The following is a 13650-nucleotide window of genomic DNA, read 5'->3' as shown; positions in this document are numbered from 1 at the left end:
CTTCCTTCCTTCCTTCCTTCCTTCCTTCCTTCCTTCCTTCTTTCTTTTTTTTCTTTCTCTTTCCATCTATTGAACCCAGTGCCTCATCTCTACCCCTGACGTATATCCCCTACCTGCTATTCTTCAAATTATTTTTAGCCTTTTTTCTTTCTTTTTGGGTCACACTTGGTGATGCACAGGGGTTGCTCCTGGCTCTGCACTCAGAAATTACTCCTGGCAGTGCTCAGGGCACCGTATGGAATGCTGGGAATCGAACCCAGGTCAGCCGAGTGCAAGGCAAATGCTCTAACCGCTGTACTATTGCTCCATCCCCTATTTTTATCTTTTTAAAGCTTCTTTATGTGTAGTTTTCTATTTAGTTGTCAAAATTCCATGAAATCTGTGAGACAGTTGTTGTCAATTTCCTTTTATATTTTTAGAAGAGTAAAAGACTTTTTGGCAGCTAACATATCTTTGTGTCAAAAACAGTTATGTCCTTGTCATCCAAGTACTCTGCTTACAATGACAATCAGGGTCATATACCAGTGGTTCAGAGAGCTGGAGCTGGGGCTATGGAAATGGGTCAAAGGAAAAGTGTGCATGATTTCCATATGCTAAACCACAGGTTTGGTCCCAGAATTGTATGGTTCTCTGAGAACCACCAGGAGTTACCCCAGAGCACTAAGTTAGGAGTAGTACCTGAGTAATACCTGATGTAAACCAAACCTGAAAGGAAAAGAAAATGAAATTTTTTACCCTGAATGGAATATTAAAACAGATCAATAGAATAGTGAATCAAATACAGGAAGCATTGACCTTTTAAAGGAAAAGATGTAAATTGACCCATCAACCTTTTACCTCACCAATTTTTTTGCTTGCTATTTTGCAAATGTTATTGTGTACCTTCTATATGTCAGATAATAGTGTAGCTTCCAGAACTATAGCAAGGGACATAGTAGATTTTGAAATAAATTTTTTTAAATACACTTACTCATAATGATGATGAGTATGGAGAAAGATACTTTAAAAAGGTAGATGTTCGGGGCTGGAGTGATAGCACAATAAGTAGGGCTTTGCCTTGCACGTGACCAACCCAAGTTCGATTCCCAGCATTCCATATAGTCCCCTGAGCACTGCCAGGGGTAATTCCTGAGTGCAGAGCCAGGAGTGACCCCTGTGCATTGCCAGGTGTGACCCAAAAGGCAAAAATAAATAAATAAATAAAAATAAAAAGGTAGATGTTTGATGCATTAAAAAGCACATAGGGCATGGCCAGAGAGATATCACAGTGGCCAGGACACTTGCCTTTCAAGCGGCTGGCCTGGGTTCAACTCCCATAACCTAATATGGTCCCCTAAGTCCCCTGCCAGGAGTAACCCCTGAGCACAGGGCCACGAGTAGTATTGAGCACTGCCAGTTATGGAGAGAGAAGGAGAGAGAAAGAAGGAGAGAAAGAGAGGGTGCCAAAGTTTTTAGACCTAATCAACTAAGGATAAAGTAAGGCTTTAGGGAAGATCAGTTGGTTCATTTTTTTTATCTTAGGGGATGGGACCACACCCAGTGGTTACTCAAGATACTTGCTCTGACAAAAGGGTTACTCATGATTGTCCTCTGAGGGCCTTTTCCCAAATAGAATACATCAATACAACTGTCAACCACAACAAAGAGAACTTCAGCAGCACCAGGAAAGCCATTTGCAGGATCCCTTCCACTCCTTCATTCTCCTGCTACCATGACTTATTTTTCTAGGAGATGGGGGAGAGTTTGGACCACACCTGTGGTGCTTAGGGGATTCCTGCTTTGTGCTTAACAGTTGCGGATGGCAGTGCTCAGGGGACAACTCAGTGCCTGGGATCAAGCCACGGTCCGCTCATCCAAGGCTTAGCCCCTCAACGCTAGTATTATCTCTCCAGCCTTTCCATAATTGTTAATAGCATTTATAATATCAATTATCATAGTTGATAGCAATTTAATAGCATTTATAATATCACAGCATAATAGAGTATACTTTATTTAACTAGTTTTATAAGGTATGCTTCTTTTGTCCAATTTTGCTCAAATTATTTTTTTGAGATTTATTTGCACAGCTGAATAATACTGCATAGTAGCAATATTATTCATGAACTGCAGTTCATTCCTCTTCAGTAGGTATTCAGGTAACATGCAGTATGTGCTTATTACAAAATAACACTACCATGAATATTCTAAAACTTGTCTTTTAGTAGATATAGGAAGACATGTTTACTGGGAATACACTGAGAATTGCTTGGCCTTAGTGTATATGTGCATCACACTTTAGCAGAATGTGCCAAAAAGTTGATCAAAAACTAACATATCCTCTACCAGCAGTATATAAGTGGAATGTTGTACCTGAACTGTATGGGCTGGATCGATAGCACAGTGGGTAGGGTGTTTGCCTTGAACGTGGCTGACCAGACTTTGATTTCTCTGCCCCTCTCAGAGATCCTGACAAGCTACTGAGAGTATCTCGCCCACATGGCAGAGCGTAGCAAGCTACCGTGGCATATTCGATATGCCAAAAATAGTAACAGCGAATCTCACAATAGAGATGTTACTGGTGCCCACTTGAGCAAATTGATGAGCAACAGAATGACAGTGATACAGTGAGAGTGATACAGTGACCTGAAATGTATACGTAATTCAATGCAGTCAGATACACTCTTATCACTATCACCACCACTATCATACCACTGATCCTCGATTTACTCGAGCAGGCCCAGTAACGTCTCCATTCATCCTAGCCCTGAGAATTTAGAAGCCTCTCTTTACTCCTCCTTCCCAACGGGGCCTCATTAGAGGCTCTTTCACAATCAGGAGAATGAGACCCATCATTGTTACTGTATTTGGCATATGAATGCACCACGGGGAGCTTGCCAGGCTCTCCCATGCAGGCAGAAAAACTCTCAGGTAGCTTGCCAGGTTCTCCTAGAAGGAGAACAAGGCTATAAGATGTTGGCTGTTGATAGGACTACACGGTGCCTGGGGCAGTTTCTGGGTGTGACCACCTAGCTACTGGAAAATGGGGGATCTGGGCAGAAGAGGGCCAGTCCCGATCCGAGCAAACTTGGAGATCTCAGCCCCGGGTCCCATACACCTGGGTTCCTCTGCCGGTTCCTTTATGCTTGAGGCTTGGCCAACCATGTGGAGAGGGTCCTTGAGCATGGCTGTGGCTGGGTTCCGGAGGTCTTCGGCTGCCGAGTCTCTGCTACAATATCCTCCCACAATTCCACTCTTGGGATGCCAAAATATAACAGGTGATAATTCTTGGGACCTATAACTGTCATCCAATATGGAGAAGTAATACTTACATGAAGAATCTCTGTAGATGTGGTTAAGGATATTGGAATAAGAAGATGATCCTTGAGTACCCAGGGGTTGCCTGAAGTGTCATCATGGTAACCTGCAGCTGTACTATCGCTGCAGTCCTTCCAGGTCTGTTTTTCATAGCTTTCTTCTCTCATTAACACTTCCACCTTTGCTGTCTTTGCAGCTGGCTTATTTCTGCAAGGCTGGAAGTTAGCATCCTTATATTGCCAAAATATTATTGGGAGGCCAGTTCATTATGTGTCTCAAAAATGGAAACAAGGATCAGGGAGATAGCTCAAAAAGCTGAAAAGCATGCCATAGAAGTGGAGGCCCTGACTTCAGTGCTCAGGTTTATTCCTGATGTCCCCAAAGCGTTGCTGGGAAGACCTCCACCCCAACCAAATGAAAAAAGTTAACTAAAGTCTATTGGCATTATGAGTTTTAGGGAATAATTTTAATGCAAATTAAATATAATGCAAATTAATAATAGTAATCCAACATGACAATAACAGCCAGGTAAGTAATAGAGTGAAAAAAGAAACCCAGGGCCCAGGAATATAGCTTAGCAGTAGAGCACTCACCTCACAGGGATCTGGGTTTGATCTCTGGCACTCAAAAAACAAAAATCCCAGTTAAATAAGAAAATATAATATATGGAGCATTAATCCTCAGATAGAACCTATTTGATCTTTATCACGCATGCTTATGATCGTTATAAAGCAGTTTCAGTAGGTATACTGTGCTTTCACATTTTACACACAAACACACTGGGGGGAGGAGGGACCAATTGAGTTGGTTTGGGGCCAAACCTGGCAGTGTTTAGAGGCTTTTCCTGACTCTACTCAAAAGTGAGCCTTGGCCATGTTCAGGGGATCATATGTGGTTCTGGGAATCAATCCAGGGTCATTAGAAGCAGCCACAACAAGGCAAGTGTCTTACTATCTATACTATCTCTCCAGCCCTCAAAAACTTTACATATATATATATGTATATATATATATATATATATATATAATGTTTTATTTGGGGTCACACCCGACCGTGCTTAGGGCTTGCTCCTGGCTCTGTGCTCAGGGATCACTCCTGGCGGGCTTGGGTGACCATATGAGATGCTAGAGATCAAACCCCGGTCAGCCACATACAAGACAGGCACCCTACCCACTGTACTATCACTCTGGATTCTCAAATTAAATATATACATACATATAATTTCATTTTAATTTATTTATTGAATCACTGTGAGAGCAGTTACAAAGTTTTCTGGTTTAGGGGCTGGAGCAATAGAGCAGCGTTTGCCTTGCATGCAGCCAACCCGGGTTCAATTTCCCAGCATCTCATATGGTCCCCTGAGCACTGCCAGGAATAATTTCTGAGTGCAGAGCCAGGAGTAACCCCTGAGCATCGCCGGGTATGACCTCCCCCACAAAAAAAAGCGTTCGGGTTTAAGTCTCACTCATACAATGATGAAACACCTGTCCTTTCACCAGTGAACATTTTCCACCACCAAAAACCCCAGTATACCCCCCCATCCCACACCCTTCCCCTACCTGTGTGGCAGATGATTTGTATATTACTCTCTCTCTACTTTGATTACATTCAATATTTCAGCACCAGACCCACCATTATTATTTGGGATTTTACCTCAATACTCAGATCTGCCGAAAAGGCAACATTAGACAATTTGTTTTCTATTGCTGATTATGAATAGTATATGATGATGTCTTGAAATTCTGAAATTTTAATAATTAAATCTGGAGGGATTTCTGCCAAATGCCACTGGGTTCTGAGATTTGTTTCTGAGTTTCTGGGATCATGGCCTTTAAGCAGCTTGATCAGTAGCCAGAGGGGCTGTTCGTGGGCGGCGACTCCTCAAATTATATATTTTTAAAACTTGACAAGTCCCCTTTAAGATTTCTCTTGAAAAAAAAATAGGTAAAAATAATGCCAAAGATTGGAGTATCTATCTTACTGGATATTGATATCTACTATAATGGATCAGTGACTAAATGTATAAACAACATAGACAACAGTACAGAGAGAATGGTGTGGAGACAATCTGGAGCTAGAATTTATGATGAAAGCTTTATATTTGCACTTTATTTTATGTATTAGACACCTCAGTAAGTTCAATATTATCTGCTTCACTTTATAGATGAAACACTGAATTTCAAAAAAATAGTAATTTCCTTGGGGTCTCATAAGAAGAGGGATCCTTCTTCCAGCTTCAAGCATGTCGATTTTTTCATATTTGTATTTTGGAGTTTAGTTTGGAGGAGCTGGAGGGATTGTACAGCCGGGAGGGTGTTGCCTTGCATGCGGCCAACCCGGGTTCAATTCCCAGCATCCCATATGGTCCCCTGAGCACCGCCAGGAGTAATTCCTGAGTTTCAAAGCCAGGAGGTAACCCCTGTGCATCGCCGGGTGTGACGCAAAAAGCAAAAAATAAATAAATAAAATAAAATCTTTTTGGACTGGAGCGATAGCACAGTGGGTAGGGTGTTTGCCTTTCACGTGGCCAACCCAGGTTCAATTCCTCTGTCCCTCTCAGAGAGCCCGGCAAGCTACCAAGAGTACCCCGCCCACATGGCAGAGCCTGGCAAGCTCCCCGTGGCGTATTCCCTATGCCAGAATAGTAACGACAAATCTCACAATGAAGATGTTACTGGTGCCCGCTCAAGCAAATTGATGAACAATGGGACAATAGTGCTATTGTATTTTGGAATAATTTCAAACTTAATTAAAAGGTATAAGAATAACAGAAAAGGGTCTGGTGATATAATACAACAGATAGGACACTTGCGTTGCATGCAGCCAATCTGGATTCAATCCCCAGCACCCCATATGGCCCTCCGAGCCTACCAGGAATGACCCCTAAGAACCAAGCCAGAAATAACCTCTGAGCACTTCTAGATGTGGCCCACAAACAAACACAAAACAGTCTATGTCTATCAAACCATATCCACAATTGTTTAACATTTTGCCACATTTCATCCCCCTTTCTTCCACAACTATATAGTTGTGCCCCCTGACCACCCCCTCCAACCCCGCACCGTATGAGAGGCATTAATACCTTTTTTTTTTTTTTTTGCTTAGTTGGTTAGTTGGGTTTTTTGTTTTGTTTTGTTTGGGGGCCACACCTGGCAATAGTCAAGAGTTACTCCTGGCTCTGCACTCAGGGATCACTGCTGCTAGTGCTCAGGGATGCCAAAGATCGAGCCGGAGTCAGCTGCATGCAAGGCAAGTGTTCGGTCCACTGTGTTATCTCTTCAGCCCATAATACCATTTATTTAACCCTAAATTTTTCATGGTCAAGAAAATCCCTTATCAACTGTACTCATTTGTGGAGTATAAAATAACATCACATGAGGCTGACTCCCACGGACAGTAGATGCAAGGGCCAGAGGGATTGCCCCATAGCTGGAAGACTGCTTCATGAGTGAAAGGGAGAAGGCAGATGGAATAGAGAAAGGATCACTAAGAAAATGATGGCTGGAGGAATCAGTCAGGATGGGAGATGCATGCCGAAAGTAGATAATGGACCAGACATGATGACCTTTCAGTGTCTGTGTTGCAAGCCATAATGCCCAAAAGTAGAGAGAGAGTATGGGGAATATTGTCTGCCATGCAGGCAGGGGGAGAGTGGGAAAGGAGGGTATATACCCGGGATATTGGTAGTGGGGAATGTGCACTGGTGGAGGGATGGGTGTTTGATCACTGTGTGATTGTGACCCAAACATGAAAGCTTGTAACTATTTCACGGTGATTTAATGAATTTTTTTTTAATTTTAAAAAAATGAAAAAAAAGAAAATTCCTTATCTATAAATGTATTACTATAACTGTCACATTCAGATCATTCATCATGAACTACACTATTGCTAAATATATCATCCATTTCCCCCAATATTCCCTTACTGCAATTTTTCTTATTGATCCAGGGTAATGCACTGCTTAGAGTGGTTATGACCCGTTAGTCTCCTTTGCTCTGGAACAGTTCTTCAGCTTTTCTTTGGCATCGATCTCAGTGATACTTTTTAAGAACGCGGATCAGATGTTTTAAAGAATATCCCTCAGTTTGGGCTTGTTTCACGGTTCCTTGTGATTGGATCTGGTAATATGTTTCTTGGCAGGATTGCTTCCTTGCGGTCTGCTGGAGCCAGTTAGTACCAGCATTGAGAGCTGGTTCTCACATTCCCCCCCCAACTCTGTGTTCTGTGATGATATATTGGTAGCTGGAAATCAGCCCTGGTGGGAGTACTTATGCCATGGAAATCAACGCATGCTATGAATCAGGGTTTATGCCACTTGCCATTTCCAATTATGAAGTATTTGCATATGCTGCAAAGAGGTGGGCTATGCCCTCTCGGTGCCGACTGTCAGGGCTGCTCTAGCCAATGATGGGTGATATAATATGGTTAAGATCATATCTGCTTCTCCATTGAAGAGCAACTGTTTTTCCCTTTGTAATTAATTTTTTTTTGTTTTGCTTTTTGGGTCACACCTGGCAATGTACAGGGGCTACTCCTGGCTTTGCACTCAGGAATTACCCCTGGCAGTACTCAGGGGACCATACCGCATGCTGGGAATCGAACCCGGGTTGGCCACGTGCAAGGCAAACGCCCTACCCGCTGTGCTATTGCTCCAGCTCTTGTAATTAATTATTTCATTTGAAGACATACTTTTTGATGATGCAGATATCTAGTCCAGTTTCTCACCAAACTGTGACCCAGTGTTTTTCATTTATTGAAGACTGTGACCTGAATTAACATATAGATTATTATTGCAAATGACAATTTTCTGTCTTTTCCTTTTGTATTGTTTTGCGGACGTACCCACTTGTACTCAGGGCTTCCTTCTGACTCTGTACTCAGGGATCACTCTTGGCAGACTTGGGGGACCATTTGGGATTCCAGGATTAAACCTTTATGGGCCACGTGAGAGACAGGCATCTTATCCACTGTACTGTCTCTCTGGCCCTTATATTTTCTTTTTCCATTTTTTTTTCTGCTTGCAATGCCAGGAGTTGAACCCAGAACCTCACTTGCAAGTTGTGAACTCTACAACAGAGCTACAATAATCTCTTCCATTTCATTCACACTTCGTTATTGGTGAGGTTTTAAAAAAAATTAACTTAACCTGGGCCAGGAGAGAGTTCAACTGGCTGCGCTCATGCTTTGCATGCAAGAGATCTAGATTCACTTCCAGTTACTACCTGGTCTCTTGACCATTGTTGGGAGTGACCTCTAAGTACCTCTGGGTGTGCCCCCACAAAACAAAATAAAATAGACTTAACCTGAAACTGTAATAGACCTGGAAATAAATTGAGGTCTCCCTGTGTGTCAAGTAACTTTAAGTGCTAAGATATTGATGTCCATGTGTATACTGCAAAAGAACTTTCCAGAGGATACTAATTGCTCCAGAAAAGGCAACATGGGTCTTCAGAAATAGAAACATACACATTCTACTATGAATGTGACATGCAATCCCACCAAAAGAGGGACCATTTAGAGTTATTTTTCAGTCTTACAAAATTCCAATTATTACCAGCATAGTTCTGGGAGACTTCAAGTGAGAAATTTGTACTAGAGTCAATGAAAGTTATGCAGTGCTTGGTAGCATGAGAGAGCACTGGAAAAGGCGCACAGAGCCAGCATCCACTATGGGATGGAGTAGCTGTAGCACTGTAGCACTGTTGTCCCATTGTTCATTGATTTGCTCGAGCGGGCCCCAGTAACGTCTCCATTGTGAGACTTGCTGTTCCTGTTTTTGGCATATCGAATACCCCATGGGGAGCTTGCCAGCCTCTGCCGTGTGGACAGGATACTCTCGGTAGCTTGCCGGGCTCTCAGAGCTGGATGGAGGAATCGAACCCGGGTCGGCTGCATGCAAGGCAAACACGCTACCCAGGATGGAGTAGCACACTTCATTTCCCTGATCCCCAGCGCCACCATCTGTACCTGTTTTTCCCAAGTGAAAGTGGACAATACTCCTCACCAAACCCGCAGACCTGCAGCTTTCCAGGAAGACAGTAGTTACCTTTGATGCAACCTGGGCACCATTTTCTGTTTTTGGTGGGGTTTTCTTTTTTGCTTTTAGTTTTTTGGTTTTTGTTTTAACTTGAAAAGAGTTGAATTTCCAGGCAGGTACTGAGTAAATTTTCTGAATTAATTGACCTCATTGAGAATAAGGCCAAGTAGGAGTCATCTTTTCACTAAATTCTCTTTCATCTTCTAAAACTTTATTTTACTCTCTTCTCTTAGTTGAGTATCAAAACCCAGAATTCAACTCATGGCTGTGATGTCTTGGTGAACCAAGCCAAAGCCAACAAGACAAGGAGAAGAATATATCTGATGTGTTACCTGAACTAGTGACCTAGTGATCCAATCTATAATCCAGCTAAATTAGCCCCCAGGCTGCCGTGGAAGCAGGACTTGATACTGTTTCATGTTACCTTTATGCATTCAGCCACATCATCTGACTCACTTCTCTTTTGTTTATCCTTGACGGTCACGGAAACCCACTGAAGGATCCCGTTACCTCTCTTTTTGAGGAGATCCCTTGCTCAAGTGTTAGCTTGCCCAGTGCCTATAAGGTTACTTCTGTTGCCATGGTTGTAAGTTAAAGAAATGTTCCATCCCAAGGCAGACTGAAATTTCTAAAGAACTTTTTTTACACTTTAAGGCATGAAATTCTGCAGCTCCCTGTAAGTCTTAATTAAATTTCACAGTGTGGAATTGTTAAGACCTGGGAAAATAGTATTATTCTTGATTGATTCATTGTTTAAATTCCATGCACAAGTCAAACGTTGGCAACTAGTGTTAGAAGACAAGTATGTTTTCTTGGATTTTTTTCAGAATGCTGCTTAACTGGAAGGTGACGTGGGGTCTGAGGTATATAAAAGAAAGTGGGATTTTTGTGATAGCACACCTTTGCTCTTTGAAACAGGATTTCCACTGTCTCCACCCCTCTATCCCACCATTCCTGCACCAGCACTGTGGTGAAGGTTGTTCATGTAAGCGAGGAGTCCCTGACTGAGTTTGTGTTCGTGTCCAGCCTCTCCTGGAGCCATCTGAGCTTGGTACTTCCCATGCTTCAGTTCCTCGTCTCAGCATTCTTAATATTTAATGACTCTTCCAAGGTAGAGGATTACGTGACAGCTTCTTGAAGCGTATCTGTTTGAGGTCTTTTTTATCTGCTGAACTTCCGTTTGCTAAATTGGAAGGTGTTTGTCCAAAATGTTATTTGGATGACTCTTCTTAAGCTCTCACAATGGGGGAAGGAAGTATGGGGGTAGAGGGTTGTAGCAAAAGAGCTAACCATTTTTCAAAATAACTTACAAAATCCTCAGTGTGTTTAAATATCCGAAATAATCCCACTTTTCTTCTTCTCTCATACTAAAAGGGACTGGAGCAATAGCACAGTGGGTAGGGCGTTTGCCTTGCACACGGCCGACCCGGGTTCGATTCCTCCATCCCTCTCAGAGAGCCCGGAAAGCTACCAAGAGTATTCCGTCCGCATGGCAGAGCCTGGCTAGCTCCCCATGGCGTATTCGATATGCCAAAGACAGTAACAATAAGTCTCACAAGGGAGACATTACTGGTGCCCGCTTGAGCAAATTGATGAACAACAGAATGATAGTGCTACAGTGCTCATATTTTTTAAAAAAATTAACCTGAACTTTGAGTTAGGGCCAAATTTTAAACTCTAAATTTCCCTTCCCTTCTCAATACCTCTTTCTCTTCATAACTTTTTTTATTCTTTCAACATAAGGAATTGAACTTTTCTAAAATTGTGATCTTGACCAACACCTACTTTGCCTGTTAAATTAACTACTTTGTCATGTTTCACCAGATTCCAAAACCGCTGTCTCTAAAGGACAAGAGAACTATTGATTCCTACAGTCAATCTGACTTCTGAAACAGAGATTATAGATTGAATTCCAAGGCTCTGGGCCTGTCAACTTCTCAAGAAAAAAAAAATCAACAGTAACAAAAAGCAGCCCCCCCACCACTGCCCCCCCCAAAAAAAACTTTCCCTTTCTTAGGTTTCAGTCAGAAATTTTAAGCTGGAAAATAAATTTTATTATTAAATAAGAAAATTTTGCATAATTTTATCACTACTCACATTATAATACCCTAGACTTCGGTTGATTGTTTTAGTAAGGATCTTTGTTATTTACTTGAAAACCCCAACCACTTGGAAATCTGAGAAAAAAGCATAATCTTTTCAGAAATCCATATTGAGCTAACTGCTTCTGTAAACCTACCTGCTTTAACAACTTCAATTACACACCCTTGATTTTGCACTGGGAAAACTAGAGAACTCTTCAGCCTAGGTTCAACAGGTAAGAGTGAGAAAGAAAGCATGCAGGCTAGGGTTCATCCAGACAAATCCTATGCTTTTTTTTTTAACACTGAACACTTTCAAATACTTATTCTGCAGAATTTGTGGAGTTATTTGAGTGTGTTTTCATGGTTTACAAGCTAGTGAATATCTCATACCAAAGAAAAATTCCTTCTTTGGCACTAGTGTGTTACAGTGTGTTACATAATGCAGGATGGGGGTGGAGGGTGTCACAATATTTAACAAAAGAAAAGAAGTCACATATTATTGAAAGAATCAGTAAATATCCTTTCCACACACTTGCAAGACCCTAACAGGCTACTGGAAAAAACAATGATGTGAACCAAGACCCACAACTCATTTTTCTTTAGAATCTTAAAGGATGAAACACAAAATAATGGAAAAACAATATTTATTTTTTTCAAACACCAAAATAAGGCCTTAAAATGTTAATGTTTAACTGACTTTTTAAAGCTTCATGCTTATCTCTAGTGTACAGATATTACTTCAATATGTTTCACTGATGCAGGAGTGAATTTATACTTGTAATGTGTTTGCATCTGTGTGTGCTGTAAAACCCCTGTAGTGACACACGGGAGAAGGCTAAGCAAACTAATCTCAGAAAAAGCTGCAGTTTAGAAAATTAATTTGCAAAGAGGAAAAGTATTTACTTAAGATACCTGAATTTTCCATCTCAAAATCATTCCCGTTTCTTTCAGAATAGTGACTTGCGTCTAGTTCGGAATAGTGGTTCTCTAACAAAATTCCCTCCAGCTAATTAAATCCACACTCAGTGTGGCTTCCCTTTAACCCTCCCCAGTCTCTCCACCCCTCCCCCCGCCCTTCTCCCGAAATGGTATGATCTGCATTTGATCTTAAGCTGGAGGTGCCAAGCTGTGACTGCCAACTCCACAGCCATTTGCTGCAACCTAGGGCAGCCTGTGTTCAGTGATGCTTTCCTCTTCCACCCACAGGGGCAAATTGAAGTGGACAGTGAAACCATCTTCAAGTTAGCCGCGCTCGTTTTGCAGGTAAGACTAGATCCACTGCCTCTCACCAGCTTCTTTTTGTTTCTAGGTTTTGTGAACCTCTTTTAACTCTGAAATTTTTGCATGGGTCAGTGACTGATGGAGTTGTCGACCAACTCATGGCTTGCCAGCTGCAAAATTGAAGCCCTGATGTTCTGCTTTAGGATATTTTAATGAACTCACGAGTGATACTGTTTGTCTCCGAGAAAAATGAAATTTAGACTGTTCGGAGGGAAGAGTTAAGAACAGATTCCTGGAAGTCAGCTCTGGAATACTTGAATTTGGGAGACGGCAGTTGTTACAACAGCTGTAATTTTCATTTAAATTTAGTAACTTTTGTATACATTTTCTTGAGGTTTGGTTGGAGAATCCTCTCATTCTTAAAGGTCTGAGGAATTGAAAAGCAAACTGGTTTGCAGGCAGGTTAAAAAGAGAAAACAAACAGCGTGTATGATTTACTTGAATCCTAGTTTACAAGGCTTCTATCTAAACTAAAAAATGTGGTACTTTACTGGACAAGAATTTATGATGAGGCCCAAGAAATAATAAGAATAAATAATCATCTGTGCTGCTCAAGATATATGTGCTTCTTCTCTCAAGAGTGAAAAATATTTCACAGATACCAATGCTTTCTGATCAGTGCCAGAGTCTTCTGGCTTTTTTGTGTGTACATTCTTCAAAATGAACACAGGCACTATACAAAGGGGAAATGATCATTTTTTAAATGATATATTTTGCTTTATTAACATATACACATATTGATTACTGTTTTTTTAATTGCAGGAAGCCAAAGGGGATTATACCAGGTAACTACTCCTTTTCTGTTATTACTATGCAAAATAATTCTAGCTGAATCGTTTTGTGCTGTTATTTTAAATAACAATGGAGGCAAAGCCAAAAGAAAGTAGCTCCCAAGCCGGAGCCTGAGATTTCTTCCCTCTTCAAATAGAGAGCTATTCTTTTTTGTGAATGAAG

General features: G+C 41.4%; 1 protein-coding gene across 3 annotated transcripts in view; it reads left to right on the top strand.

The window, feature by feature from the left end:
• The window catches only part of FRMD4B (FERM domain containing 4B), a 240204-nt gene that overhangs the window by 132354 nt on the left and 94200 nt on the right, over positions 1–13650 (top strand). For all 3 annotated transcript variants that reach the window (XM_004612789.3, XM_055136461.1, XM_055136462.1), the window contains exons 6-7: positions 12622–12678; positions 13459–13481. In XM_004612789.3, coding sequence (XP_004612846.2) covers positions 12622–12678; positions 13459–13481 — 80 coding nt within the window. The remainder of the gene's footprint in view (positions 1–12621; positions 12679–13458; positions 13482–13650) is intronic.

Source organism: Sorex araneus, chromosome 4 (genome assembly GCF_027595985.1).
Source record: "Sorex araneus isolate mSorAra2 chromosome 4, mSorAra2.pri, whole genome shotgun sequence".
Lineage (NCBI taxonomy): Eukaryota > Metazoa > Chordata > Mammalia > Eulipotyphla > Soricidae > Sorex > Sorex araneus.
The sequence above is the reverse complement of the archived record's forward strand: the minus strand, read 5'-3'. Positions and strand labels throughout refer to the sequence as shown.